Source organism: Gossypium hirsutum, chromosome D12 (genome assembly GCF_007990345.1).
Source record: "Gossypium hirsutum isolate 1008001.06 chromosome D12, Gossypium_hirsutum_v2.1, whole genome shotgun sequence".
Lineage (NCBI taxonomy): Eukaryota > Viridiplantae > Streptophyta > Magnoliopsida > Malvales > Malvaceae > Gossypium > Gossypium hirsutum.
In genome coordinates this window covers 59,724,439-59,738,970 of record NC_053448.1, presented here as the reverse complement: position 1 = coordinate 59,738,970, position 14,532 = coordinate 59,724,439, and the positions used below count along the sequence as shown (strand labels likewise).

The 14,532-nt window shown below is 29.0% G+C and overlaps 1 protein-coding gene across 1 annotated transcript; it reads right to left on the bottom strand.

Annotated features, from left to right (window-relative positions):
* Positions 1-295: 295 nt before the first annotated feature.
* On the bottom strand, positions 296-2,840 carry LOC107947156 (methionine gamma-lyase). The gene is made up of 3 exons (XM_016881727.2): positions 2,312-2,840; positions 1,835-2,236; positions 296-961 (listed from the first exon to the last, which is right to left on the bottom strand). Exons 1-3 carry the CDS (start codon positions 2,688-2,690, stop codon positions 384-386), a joined length of 1,359 nt encoding a protein of 452 aa, XP_016737216.1. The 5' UTR covers positions 2,691-2,840; the 3' UTR covers positions 296-383.
* Positions 2,841-14,532: the final 11,692 nt, after the last annotated feature.

Genomic DNA, 14,532 nt, shown 5'->3' with positions numbered 1-14,532 from the left:
AATGTAATAAATAATTGAATCAAAATTATATGGGATACCAGAAATATCATTTGGAAGAAATGAACTCTGTTTTACTCTGTCATTTCAAGCATACAATGTGCTACTTCATCATATTAAAATCTGGACCCTGCTATGTTTGTACGAAGCATTCCATTAGCTTAATTTCTTTTTGTTTCAAGCCCAAGCCCAAACCCAAAACATTGTAAGGGCCATAACTATTGTGTGTGTATAAATCTTACGGTATTTTTCTGTTGTTGGAATAAAGCTTATGTTTGCCAACGTTAAAGGATAAAGATTTTAAAAGAAAAAAGCATTATATTTATGCAAACGCTCCAGTTCTACTGAAACAACATAAACAAGACTTTACACACCCAAGGCAAACATTAGTTTTTATTCAACAAGGTGCCATCTTGCATCCTAGACAGTGCCTTTTCTAATTGGCTCCACTTCTGCTCTAGTGTTCCGATGTATCCGATGGACATCCTCACCAGCCCCGGCGATATGCCGGCAAGTTCCTTCTCTTCGGCATTCATTTCACTGCTGGTGCTACTGCCGGAACAAGACATGAGAGTCTCGTAGTAACCCAAGCTAACCGCCATGAACCCAAACTGAGTATAGTTTTGCAAGTGGTGCATCAGCCTATTGGCTCTTTCTTCGGTTTCCATGTCAACACAAAGAAGCCCACCATACCCATATTCCTTGTTGGCCATGGACTTCAATAGCTCATGCTGGGGGTGATCCTCGAGGCCTGGGTATATGACCTTGAGCCCCAATTTCTTCATTCTAATGGCATATTCCATGGCTCTTCGGCAATGCTCCTTCATTCTCAGGCCCAAGTGAGGAATCCTCTCGGAGAGTTCGAAGGCAACTTTGGCGTTCATGGTTGGGCCCAGAAGCATCAACGCACCTTGATGAAGATCCATCATTGAGTTCACCAGGCTTGCAGGGCCACAAACAGCACCTGAATTTTACCGCAAGTACATCTTGTAGTAATTAATTAATAAACTAAACTAAAGATGACAATTAGAAGAACAAAAGACTTGTGTACTTTTCAACTAAAAATGTCAAATAAAAGGTCTTTAAAAGAACAAAACAATTTATCAGAACAGAAACAAAAGACAAAAACCATCACATGAAAGCTTATCCATGATACGACAAGAAAGGGAAGATTGAAACGCACACCTCACTCACATGCATGTTGATGAAAAGCTAGCCTGAAAACCACACTTTTCCATATTTACACGAGAGAAAATTAAATAGTAATCCAGTTTTCTAATTCTGAGTACGGATTCTAATGGTGCCAAGGGCCTTGGGGGCCAAAATTTTGAGAAAATTTTTCTTTAATTTTTTTTTTCAAAATATCATTATACCTTTTTATTTTTTTCTGAATCAAGCACTCTTGAAACATTTGTAAATTCTCACTAATCTCACAAAGATTTTAAAAATTTTAATTAGATCCCTAAGTTTTTTATTAAAAAAAATCTAAAATTTTAATAGTCTCCCAAAAATTAGTCTAAAATCTGCCACTATTATTCCCTTAATTTCTTCAAATAATCTCTTCCACTTATAATGTAAGATAAATAATTGCATGCTAAATCAGTATTTTAAATGAAATAGCTACAAAATTTATTTATAAATTAAATCTAAAATAAATTTGACCTGTTTTGCATAATATATTTCGCCTTGACTGGTTTTGACGAGGCTAATTGAATTGCCCTTATTAACTCAATCAATCACAGGATCCCACGTGATTGATGACACGACTCCGTAAACAAAACAACGGAGATTTGAGTCCGACACGTGTACGGATAAGAGAAACATACGACAAACGAACCTGCAATAACATCGGCCCCACCGCTGATGAACTTAGAGATACTATGGAGAACCACATCAGCACCCAGCCTTGCCGGAGAAAGAACCATGGGGGCGAACGTGTTGTCCACGACCACCGTCGTTCCTTTCTCGTGCCCGATTCTGCTTAGTGCCGGAATGTTGGCTACGGTGAGCGTGGGATTCGACATCGACTCGAAGTATAACACTTTGGTCTTTCCTTCGACGATGGCATTTTTCACAGCTTCGAGATCGCCGATGTCCACAAACGTGGTTGTGATATTACAGGCTCTGGGAAAGAAATGTGTTAAGAGTGCATGGGTGCCGCCGTATAAGGTCCTCGATGCCACTACGTGTCCGCCGCTGCTGCAGAGTTGCAACAGCACGGATGATATAGCAGACATACCTGTCATCACGAAATCAAATTAATTATTAACCACAAAAAAATTACGTTTTTTTTATGTGACAAAATTTTAATTACCGCTAGCGGTGCAATAAGCAGCTTCGGTTCCTTCCAGGGCTGCCATGAGACGGCCAAGATTTAAGACGGTGGGGTTAAAATGACGGCTATAGATGAAGAAATCACGATCAGGACCGAGTTCACCGGCGAACATACGGCGCATGGTCTCAGGTTCCATGACGGTGAAAGTGGCGGAGGCTTCAATGGACATGTTAACACCACCATGTTCACCGAATTCATGGCGAGCGTTGGCTAATGCAGCGGCAGGGTCGCCTTCCGTTGCCATCGTAGGCAACATTGATTTCTTGGCCACGAAAATATCATCCCCGTCAAAGTCATCGGTTCCTGTTCCTCGCTTCTTACCGGCGAAAACAAGGCCACGGCTCTGGGTTTCTGCCATAGTTAAATCTCCCCTTCTTCTTCTTCTTCTTCTTCTTCTATTTTTTATGTGGGGGACCTTTGTTGGTTACTGGAGAACTAATAATGGAGTTAAAAAGGGGCTTGCCAGGAGATGGGGAGGGGATTTGAAGGTACGTACATATAAAGCAGGGAATTGAACAAATAAGGTGGGGTTTGTTACAATTTAATTAATTTTGCAAAACAAAGTATTAATGGCAGATAAAAGAAGCGTTACCTAAATTAAATGTGAACATGACTAAAACTTTCCTTTTTCAAATAATTTCTTGAAAGGTAATATATCTATTATTTCTTAAAAATTATAAACATGTCACAATTTAGTTTAATACCAAATATAAAAAATGTATAAGGTGATTATAGCTTCTTCTTTTTCTTTTTTTTTTTTGGATAAAATCTTTCCATATATACCATTTAAAAAATTTATAAAACAAATAAGCCAAAAAAGATTTAATTTAACGCCAAACGTAAAAATTTTATAATGTTAACATTGCTAAAAATTCCGTATTTTAGATAAAACTTTGTAATATATATACACATATAAATATATATTATTTAAAGAATTTATGAAATGAATAAGCTAAAAATGTATAAATATGATTTTATTCTCTCGAGACTTTAAATTTCAAAGTCAAAATCACAAAGTAAGGAAAGCATGTCTCGGGACACTATCTTACATTTTTTTTAATTTAACCTAAAAATAGTAACCTAACTTTATGTTTGACCGTCTTTGACCCCCCGAATTGTTAATGTGTAGTCCCAATTAACTTCAAATATGTGCATTTACCATTTATAATTTGCACTCATAATATCATTCATTTATTTACATTGATTTTGTAGAGATTAAAAAAATAGTTTTAATGATTTATTTATTTCCACATGTATGATAATCTAAAATAAAAACAATATGTTTTAATTAATTCTATTTTATTTTATTTATTTTAATATTATATTATTTTATAAAAACTTTATGTTTAAATTTTGACTCTTATTTAGAATAAGGTGAAATGTTTAAAAATTAAGGATAAATGTAGAATTTGTTTTTTTATAATTTAAAATTTATATTTATCAAACAATCTAAGTGTATTCCGTAATTAATTTAAGTAATACGTCAAACAAATTTATAACTTAAATTCAGTAGTTAAATTTTCAATACTTCATTTTTCAACTTATCAAACAACACTTAAGATATTTCAAAAGAATCAAATCTAGGTTCCTAAAAGAAAGACCCTAAGGTCGACCCATTTTTTATAAGCCATTGTACTCCAATGAACTAGTATGAACCAAGTCAAGAGTGTGGATTCGTGCATTGGGCCAAAAGGCCAATATAATGTACATCTAAGACCTTTTGTTCTTGAACTTTTTTATTGAATTTTTGGGAGTCAACGAAAAATAAATTTATTAACTAGTAACATTCATGCGCTTTATTTGAACTTCTTAACTAGTCAACAAAAATAATGGATACATAATTTGAAACTTGACAATCAAAACTTGAGAAGCTTTGAACAATTTCGAATAGGTTGGGTTTTATTTAAGCATTTTAAAAAAGGTTTGACCTTTATGTAAGCAACACTTAAAAAGTCGAGACCCAATTTAAATAATTAACGTACTATATATGATTTGAATATATTTTTATTTAAACATATCACTGGTTTTTGCTCATTAGATAAATGTTAAACATATAAAAGAAAAGATTAAATATTGATTTTAATTTTTTATTTTTATAAATCAAAGGTTGATTCCTTTTTCTTGAATCTCCCATAATAATAATGATAGTAGTAGATGAGGAGGAGGAGGATCAAATTTTGATTTTCATTGATTATCAAAATAAAGATGATAGATGAAAACTCATTAATTTATGCTCATTCAAACAATTTAGAATAGGTAAATGTTATTAAAAATATCAATATTTTAATTAAATAAATGTTGTTAACGATAAAATATTTATAATGATATTTTAAATATAAGTTGAATCATAATAGTTATTTTCGTTTGTTCGAAAGACTTTGGTATATTATAGATTAATTAATCTAAATTTAGAATAAGTTATTAAATCTTATTTTCCAAACTTATTTTTTATAATTATTAATTTTCCAATCAATTTAAATCATTTATTTAACTTAGTAAATTAAATTATTGTGCATAAAAATACAAATAACTTGAATATAAAATCATTTGATTCAAAAAAAAAATGTGTTAAATGGACCAACATGTGTTAAGTATAATGGTAAGACACATTACGCTTTTAATGGGAGACACAAGCTCAAACCTTGAATACAATATTTTGTGGTGGAGCAAATATGTACCCTGAACATAGACGATAAAACAGATGAGGAATACCCCTAAAAAAATTTAAACCCGAATAATCTAAAAGATTTAAAAGCTAAATTAATCCAATTCAAATTAATCTAACTCGAAATCAACTTGATCTATCCAAATAACATCATCGATTCATTTTGAGAAATTCGAGATTAAATTCTTTTCCCTCTATAAAAAATGCAATACATTAATATTTAAAAATATATGTCAATTTTAAAAATCTAAAGTTCAAAATTAAAATATATTAATAAAGGAAAAAGTTAAAATATATTAATTACGAATAAATAATTAAATCAGTTATTAAGTTTGTTAAAAAAATAACTAAAATCGAAATTCTCAATCAAATATCCATTTCCAACTTGTATTGTATAAAGCCAATATGATTTTGTTTTCCTTTCGTTTCTGGTTCTGGTTTTGTCTTGATGTGGGCATGACCTGGCATCCTCTTCCTCGTCAAAATGTAGACACATCAAACTCAAGTGGATCCATTGAAGTAAATGTTTTTTCCGCCACGTCGGCCACAATATGGACAACTAAAAGCCGTGAGCACTTAAACTTTGCTCATAACTCAAATCTTATCCTATCACCCAACACTCCAACATCTCATGCCTTTGTCCTTTCCCTCCTCCTCCTCCTCCTCATTTTGCATGTGTGGATCCTCGGTCATATCTATACACACATACAGATAGACCAATGGAATTCTTTAGTTCCGGTTAGCTCCATAAGTTTCATGATAGAGGGCTTGGAAAGGAATTGCAGTGCTTGAATTTCAGAGGATTTTATAAGTTTTTTACAGATGAACTCATTTGTTTTACTATTTAAGTTTAGTTTTGTTCAAGTCAAAATAGTATTCAACTAAAATCTTTCTAACAATATGGATTCCAATATTCGAACTTATAACAGAAAAATAAAATGTATACAGTTAAATAATACATGTCATGTTTTAGATAGCTTTTGAAGTTTAATAATTTTAGCCATTGGTAGTGGACAGATATTATTATATAATATTTTCCTAATCTACCTGTTTTCGTATGTTTGGACATTGGGCAGATATAACATACTATGAGAAAGAAGGCTTTAACCTAAAGATGATATATTAAAGAAATGAGGAATACAAGGGTGTTTTTTTAACCCCACAAAGTATAAAAAGGTATTAGTATTGATCGTGACCTCCAAACATGAGGGAACTGCAGTAAAGAGTGGTGGAATGAGATTATATAAAGAACAAAAAACAAAAGTGGGTCTGTTGATATGGAAGAATTTGGGAGAAAAGAAACCAAACAAATACATAATTCCAAACAATAAGGAAATGGATGCAGCAACGCTAAGACACACCACTTTGGTGTTCAGAAACCAACCATGTCCACAAAGAAGACACGCGCCCATTACTCTTTGTCTTTTGTGACGACCCCCTATGTAGTATTATGTACATTGAAGATTCATGTTTTTTTCACTTGTGCACTGCAGTTCAGTCCAAGACAAGGCTGCTCACGGATTAGGTAGACTTAGTCTCGTAGCTCATGATGGTTTGGAGTTTGGACCAATGCCTATCCTTGTTATATTAATCATATTTTGAAACTAGTCGTGTTATTGATCATGAATATCGTATTATTGCCAGCCTAATAGTGTTAAAAGAAAATATATAAATTTAAATATAAGTAACCAAATTCAAAAAAGAAATGCAAGTTTACCCAAAATGAAATAATAAAAATATAAGAAAAGAAAAAGCTTTGACCATTTCACATTGTTCTCTTTCATCCTATCTTTTTTGGTGGTAGATTACTATTCAGTGAAAATGACTCGGAAGTTTCAAGAATGAAAGCAAAAGTTAATACGGTGAAAGCTAAGGCCACGTGGTTGGTACATACCTCTTCAGAAAACAAAGCAAATAAACCGATTATACATTACAATCACGTGTGTTGCTTCTTTTATCGTGTTTTTGTCGTGATAATTCATATATATATATTATATTAGTTAAAATTAATATTTTTTCATCTATTTTAAAATAATTCGATAAAATTAAAAGACAAAAAAATTATTATGCTTCTTTTGTTCGTATATATTCGAATTTATTTTTCTTTTTAAAAAGAAAAACAAAATGGTACATATTAATCATTTAATTATTACGTGTTCCTAAATATGGATTATGCAGGAGGAAGGACGTGGCACTGACATCAGGCACGTGAATATGATCAGTAAGCCCTGCCAATCTCCCATCCTCCATCATCCATCTTTATCCATTGCGTTCTTTTAAGGCTTTTTTATTTTTATTTTTATAAATTAGCTTAATATCTTGGGGGACCCCAAAGATTCTCCACTATCCCATATGACCCAAACCAAACACACATCATGGTTCAATCACTTTGCCTCTAAAATGGTTGTGAAATCTATAATCCCAGCTTTAGCGCCTGGCTGTAGTCATGGTTCTTAAACCAACAGTTTTGACGATGTTGCACTTTTTCATTTGCATTCATACACATTAGTTTCTGGTTTAGATTGAATATTAGATTGGAAACCCATCCAAGTTCATTCTAAACATCAAGTTGAACATGATTTTGACAAAAGGGCCCAAGTCAAATCAAATTTCGCCTTCTCCACTTTTCCTATAGAATCTTTTAACCTTATTAACAAAGACAAAATCTTAAGCCACAAGTTCACATTAGGAACAAATCCAAATTCTAAATGATTTTAGACTTACCTAATCAAGTACATCATACATTGAAACCACTTCAAGGCCGACTGGTCCGAACCCTTTTCTTCCATTCTTGAAAACAAATCATATAGACAACTAAAATGGTGAAGCACAAGAGCCCAACCCAAACAAACGGGTCAGGAAAGCCCAGCTTGAAACAAAAATGAACAGATGTGGACATTTCGGTTGCAATCTCACCTGACCAAGATATCAAATGGGGAATATTTGCACCAAGTGACCAACCAACAGCTTTCAAAATAGCTGCTCCCCAACATGTTCCACTCAACAAAACTGATTATATGCCAGTGCCATTGTAATAATCAAATCAATAGCAGCTCCTTTTTCTTAAAACAATTATAAGAAAACCCGATTTCCCAAAACTGTTCTAATTGCAAAGCAGCAAAAAATTATTACCTGGGGAATGGTAAGTGGGCTATATATGAATTATCACCACAACGTCGCCCACTCAAAACCAGAATACTTCCACCCTTTGCTTTTCCCCCTTTCGACGTGACTCCAAAACCGAGTGCTAACTCCATTGCCCTTCACATGTTGTCTTACTATAAATTTACCTCCTTTAAAAAAAAAAAAGATAAAATGGAGGGTTAAATTCTTCTATCAGTAGTTATACTATGTGAAAGTTATAGATTTAGTCCTCATATTTTAATTTGATTATTTTTAGTTCTTGTACCTTTCAAATTTTAAAATTTAAAAAACGACCAAATTTAGTTATTAAATTTGTTAAGTTATGTTATTTTTAAAACCTGTCCAAACTATACCATTTCCTCATATTATTCAAAAAAAAGTCGATTAATTGATTTAATGGGTTGTCGTTTGTGTCAATACCGAAATTCTAATTTTGAAAAAACATAAAGACTAAGAATAATACGATCGAAAAACATGGACTAAATCTATAATTTATGCATAATATAAAACTAATAGTTAAATTTAACCATATAAATTTAAAATTAATCAAATTGATTTGATAATGGAGTTTAACCGAAAATGGAGTGTTGTTCAAATTTTTAACCGAAATTTATATCAATTTTACGCTTGATTCAACATAAACTACGGACTTTTATTCCTTTGTAATGACGTTTTTTTTAATTTTTTTAATCATGTTTGTGTGATTAGTTAATTAAAATACCAATTTGTTTAGGAAAAAATAATTTTAAAAACAATAAATTTTACCATAAAATTACTTATGTATTTTTTAATTTTATTTTAAAATTAAAACCTTAAAAAATTTTAAAAAAATTTGTTATTAACACTATGTTATTAAATCTAATTGTTGAGAGATTTTCACTTATGAAAGTTTGCAAAGTGTTGTTCATTTAGTCAATAAATTTATCAGTAAGCTTAGTGTTGTCCCTATTCTATTGAAATTTCTGTTTGCATGAAAATAGAGTGAGAACACTTCGTTGAAAGTCTGAAAGGACAAATTATGTACATTGTAAATTGCTGAACCAAAACTCATCTCCGAAAGCTTGTATTAGACACTTCATGGGCTTGTTTATGAAAGAGTTTGGAAATCAATCAATACAAAAATATATATATTTAAAATTAAATTAATATATGATGTAAAATGGGTTGTTGGAAAATGTATAATTGCTTTTTAAGGCTAGATTATTTTAGGATTCTCTTTTGGGGTCCAGAGGGTTTGGAGTGTCAAATGAACAAGTGACAGAGTTTCATGATTTTTGTTGGTTAAGTGATCACTGGATCTAATATCGCTACCAACAACATCGTGATTCCATTGAAGGCCTAGCCCACATCTTACCGATGGACCCTTTGCCTAATCATGGCATCCGCTCCTTTTACGGGAAATAATGCCCTATTCCTCGTCATTCCACCTTTTAGAAACTCAGAGGAATTAATATTATTCTCAAAATGCATTGCTAATCCAAGTAGTTTGATAAAATTTTGATATGGAATTCATAAATTTATCTTTTAATTTTTATATTCTTTTTGTCAATTTAACTTTTATTATTTTTATTTAATTTTTACTATTAATCTTTTATAAAGAGTTAAATCATTTTTTAATAGAAATACTGATTAAAACATTATTTTTTCAACAATGTTGGCATGGTAATCTGCATAGCAGTTTATATGTACTTCATGTTAACATACCATTAATTTTCTCATATGCCACATTAAAAAATCATTTAAAAATTATAAAACATTCAAAAATTTAACGTAAAGTACGTATAGATTGAAATGCGGGTTACCATGTTTAGAATTTTAACGTTTTAATCAGTATTCTCATCAAAAACAAAAATTCAACTCTTTTTGAAAGATTGATGATCAAGTTTAACTCTTTTTAAAAGGTTGAGGACCAAAATTAATTTAAAAAAAAAGAATAATAACTAAGTTAATAAAAAATTATAAATATTGAAGACTAAATATATCGTTGTGCCAAAATGTTTTAATACAATAATTAAAATATTCATAATCCCTTATTCTTAAATGGAAGATATTGCATGCTTAAGCTTTAAGTCACGTTGTAATAACAACAATGACAATTAAACTAAAGCCTAATCGCTCTCTTGTTTATTTTTATTATTATTATCTAAAAGTCATAGTTCAATTTAGTAATATTAGTATTTATCGTCAAAATGTAAGCTATATTCGATTACAGAATTTTTTTATTTGATTTTTTATTTTTAAAAATTAGAAATTTCATAATTGAAAACATGACAGTATGCTTGATAATTATTTTAATTGGAACGAGTTAATATTCTAATATTTATAATTTGTTTTTGTGTGTTTATAGAGTTTAAACTAGAATCAAATAAATTGAAGGTAAAGAACATTTATTTCAACTCTTTTTTTTTAGATTTAAAAAATATGAAACTTTTTTTTTGTTATTCTTTAATTTTTAGATTTTTTTTCAAAATTCAACTAAACTCATTTTCTTCAATGTTTTTCGTCTAAAAAAAACACTGAAGTCACATCTATACCAAACCAGCCCTTCCCCTCCTTTCTTTTCCACCATTCAATTTTTAAATGTTTGGAAATAAAAGGGACTCGTGCAGATAAAAAAAAAACCAATACTTTGAGTATAAAAAAAGATTACTACAAGAGAATAGGAAAATAAATTGCAAATACCGAAATTTAAACACTAAAAGTTGCTTTCTTGGAGAAAAAAAAATTGCTTTCTTGGAGGAAAAAAAAACTCCAAGAATATCACATAAACTATTAAATGGGATTAAAAAAATTATAAATTTTAATACTTTTTCTATAATTTCACGTTTTCAGAACCAGACTAACCTGTTAATATATCGATCCAAAACAGAACAAAAAAAATTAAAGAATTCATGAATTAGTACAAATTGACTGAATCAGATTTTATAACTCCTCAATATTTTAAAAAGAAATTACATAATTTATTTATTTTGAACTAGTTAAATCGAAAAACAATGCCCTAATTAATTCGACCATAAATCTAATTCAAAAAACACTGATTTTTTATAATATATTTATCAATTCTTATGTAACTTGATTAGAGTGTTTTTTTTATATTACAAGTTTTAGATAGTAGTGGAAGGCGAAGCAAATGGCATGTGATGCGGCATAAATGTGGCCTTTGTCTCCCATGGCCCATGCTATTCCCTAACACTTCCTCCACGTCTTACATATAGCCATGTGATCAGAAGTCCTTCCCCTACCTACTTATTTCTCTTTAACCTACCTTCATTATTTCTGGTCTTTTTAGATTAAAAAAAAAGCTAAATATATTTAGTCATAACAAGAATTATATCTGATACCAACATTATTTTATAGAATTTTTATCTCAATCATATTAGAAAATATCGTAAATTCTCAAACTAAGAGAAACATTTCTTCCTAATGTTGTCATAGAATCTGCAATCATATTTATTGTACATGGAATAAACATCACTTTCACACCCATGCTCACTCATCAACACACATGAAAAATATCAATGACATGTTGTTTTAATAGTAATTTTAAATTTAAAATTAATTGTATCATACATCTCCAAATTATGGTTTTTATTTTAGTTTGGTATCTAAATTTTAAAATATTTTAATTACATTGTAAATTATCAATGTTATATCAATTGAGTTTTTTTATTGTTGAAATCGTCAATTTAACTATTAAATGATATGTAATATCTTTTGTGATATAATTTAAAATAAAATTTTAAAGAAAATTAAGATGCTTTCACATAATTTTTAAAATTAAAAACTTAAATATAAAGTAAAATCGAAATAAAGAGAGAGTGAATGATAATTTTTGTAAAAAGTTTCAAAAACTTTAAAATCGAGATTTTTACAACATTTTTTTTCTTTAAAGTATTTATTTTAAATCATGTCAGTTAAGATCTAAGGTTTCATTTAATAGTGAAAATAACGATTCTAGTAACAGATAGATTTTATCGATAAAACATCAATAATTTAAGGATGTAATTAAAATATTCTAAAATTTATGAATTAAGGTGATTATTTGATAGAATTAACTTTTAAATTTATTTTAATTTTTATCGTTTCGATTTTATAAAATATCCTAAATACAACCGCAACAAGCAAAGTATATGAATACATAAATTGTTTTAAATCTTTTTTTTTTTGTTTTGTTTTAATTTTAACCGTCGTTTGTTGCGTATTTTTTTATTGGTGGGTTTTGAAGGGTGAAAGTGGAGGTTGATGAATGTTTGTTGAAACACTCAAGTGAATGCCTGATATATTTAAGACATGGCTTTGTCGCATGTCTTTAAGTGAAGCGTTTTTACGTGTTTCCACATTCATTTGCACGAACGGTAGTTTTGGATTTTTTATGAAATTGGAAAATAATTATAAAAATGAAATATTTATTATTTATTATAACTGCTAAATTGGAAAAAAAAACATTTTACAACTGCATAATAATAATTTTAGCCCTCAACATATATCTTGGTCATTAATCTTAAAAAAAAAGGTAAATTGTTAAAAATCGGATCGAACTAAATGATAAGATGAATTGGATCGAGCATCATTTCAAGCAAAAACTTTGAATTGATTGAACCAGATTTTTTATTTTTTATCAAATCAGTTGGAACAGTGAACGGTGACTTAACCAATATAACCACTGCCCTACTCTAAAAATATTGAAACAAGTCAAATTATTTTTTATTTTAATTAAAATGCTAACTAATATATTATTTTTTTAACCATGTTGGCATGACGACCTGTGTAGTCTACATTAGAGGTGATCATGGGCTGGGCCCAAACAAAATTTTAGACCCATTTTTTAGACTCAGGCCTATCCTGGCCAGAAATATGGGCTTAAAAATTTGTTCAAGCTCGGCCCGAAAGAAAATTGCTAAGCCCAAGCCCAACCCGGCCTGACCCATATTAAATAAATATATAAAATATATATTTAATTAAAAATAAAATATATATATTTAATATATAATTCGGGGCGAGCCGAGCCTGGGCCAAAAAAGTTTTACCCGAGGCCTAGCCCGTTTTCTAAACAGGCCTCGTTTTTTGCCCAAATCCATATTTTGGGCCTATATTTTTACTTAAACCCTTCAATTTTTCAGGCGAGCCGTCGGGCCGGACCAAGTAACCCAACCCATGATCACCTCTAGTCCACATGCACTTCATGCTGACATGACATTATTTATCTACATCAACAAATAATTTAAATTTATAAGAATATTCAAAAATAAAATTAAAAAATAGCATGAAGTATACATAGATTACCATACAAGCTGTCATGTTTAAAAATTTAACGTTTTAGTCAACATTTTCATTACAAACAAAAAATCAACTCTTTTTGAAATGTAGATGGTCAATTTTGACTCAATGGTAAAATTTAATTTGTTTTAAAAGGTTGAAGAACCTATTTAGCTTAAGAAAAATTAAAATTCAATTTAATAAAAATATAAATATTAGGGACTAAATTTATTATTGTACCGATAAATAAACAAAAATTAAGAACTCTATAAACATATTAATCGATGTAGTATAAATTAAAGGAAACAAAGAAAACAAAGAAAACAAATCAAGGTCGATTTATTGTCCTGACAAAATGAATTTCCGTAAAATTAAGGAAAACCGAAAACTGGGCGGAGCTAATAGACCCAACCAACTATTGTCCAATTCTAAATAATTTAGGTTGATATTATTAGTCATTTTAGTTTTTTCCCTTATGCTAATATATTTAGGTAAATTATTATTGTTATTGTTATTAAATTTTAATAAGATTATTAATATCAATAATAAATAATTTAATCATATTTTAACATAATTATTATTAAATATATTTTAATTAAAATATATAATTTAATAAAAGTCTTAATAATTAATATTCTTATATGAATTTCCTAAAATCATAATATATGATATTATAAAATATAATTTGAAATAATTATTATTAAATATATTTTAATTAAAATATATAATTCAATAAAATTCTTAATAATCAATATTCTTATATGAATTTACTAAAATCATAACATATGATACTATAAAATATAATTTGAAATAATTATTATTAAATATATTTTAATTAAAATATATAATTTAATAAAATTCTTAATAATAAATATTCTTATATGATTTTACTAAAATCATAATATATGATACTATAAAATATAATTTGAAATAATTATTATTAAAATATTTTAATTAAAATATATGATTTAATAAAATTTAAAATAATTATTACTAATAAATTTTGTTATATGAATTTGTATAATTTAAAATAATTATTATTAAATATAATATAATAATAATATATAATTTCATAAAATTCTTGATAATAAATTTTGTTTTATGAATTTGTATAATTTAAAATTATTATTATTAA

Excerpts from the sequence above, each read along its gene's own strand:
- LOC107947156 (XM_016881727.2), bottom strand. The coding sequence starts at position 2,690 with ATGGCAGAAACCCAGAGCCGTGGCCTTGTTTTCGCCGGTAAGAAGCGA. Across the intron at positions 2,237-2,311 it reads TGCTTATTGCACCGCTAGCG|GTATGTCTGCTATATCATCC; the intron begins GTAATTAAAATT and ends TCGTGATGACAG. Across the intron at positions 962-1,834 it reads TGGGGCCGATGTTATTGCAG|GTGCTGTTTGTGGCCCTGCA; the intron begins GTTCGTTTGTCG and ends GGTAAAATTCAG.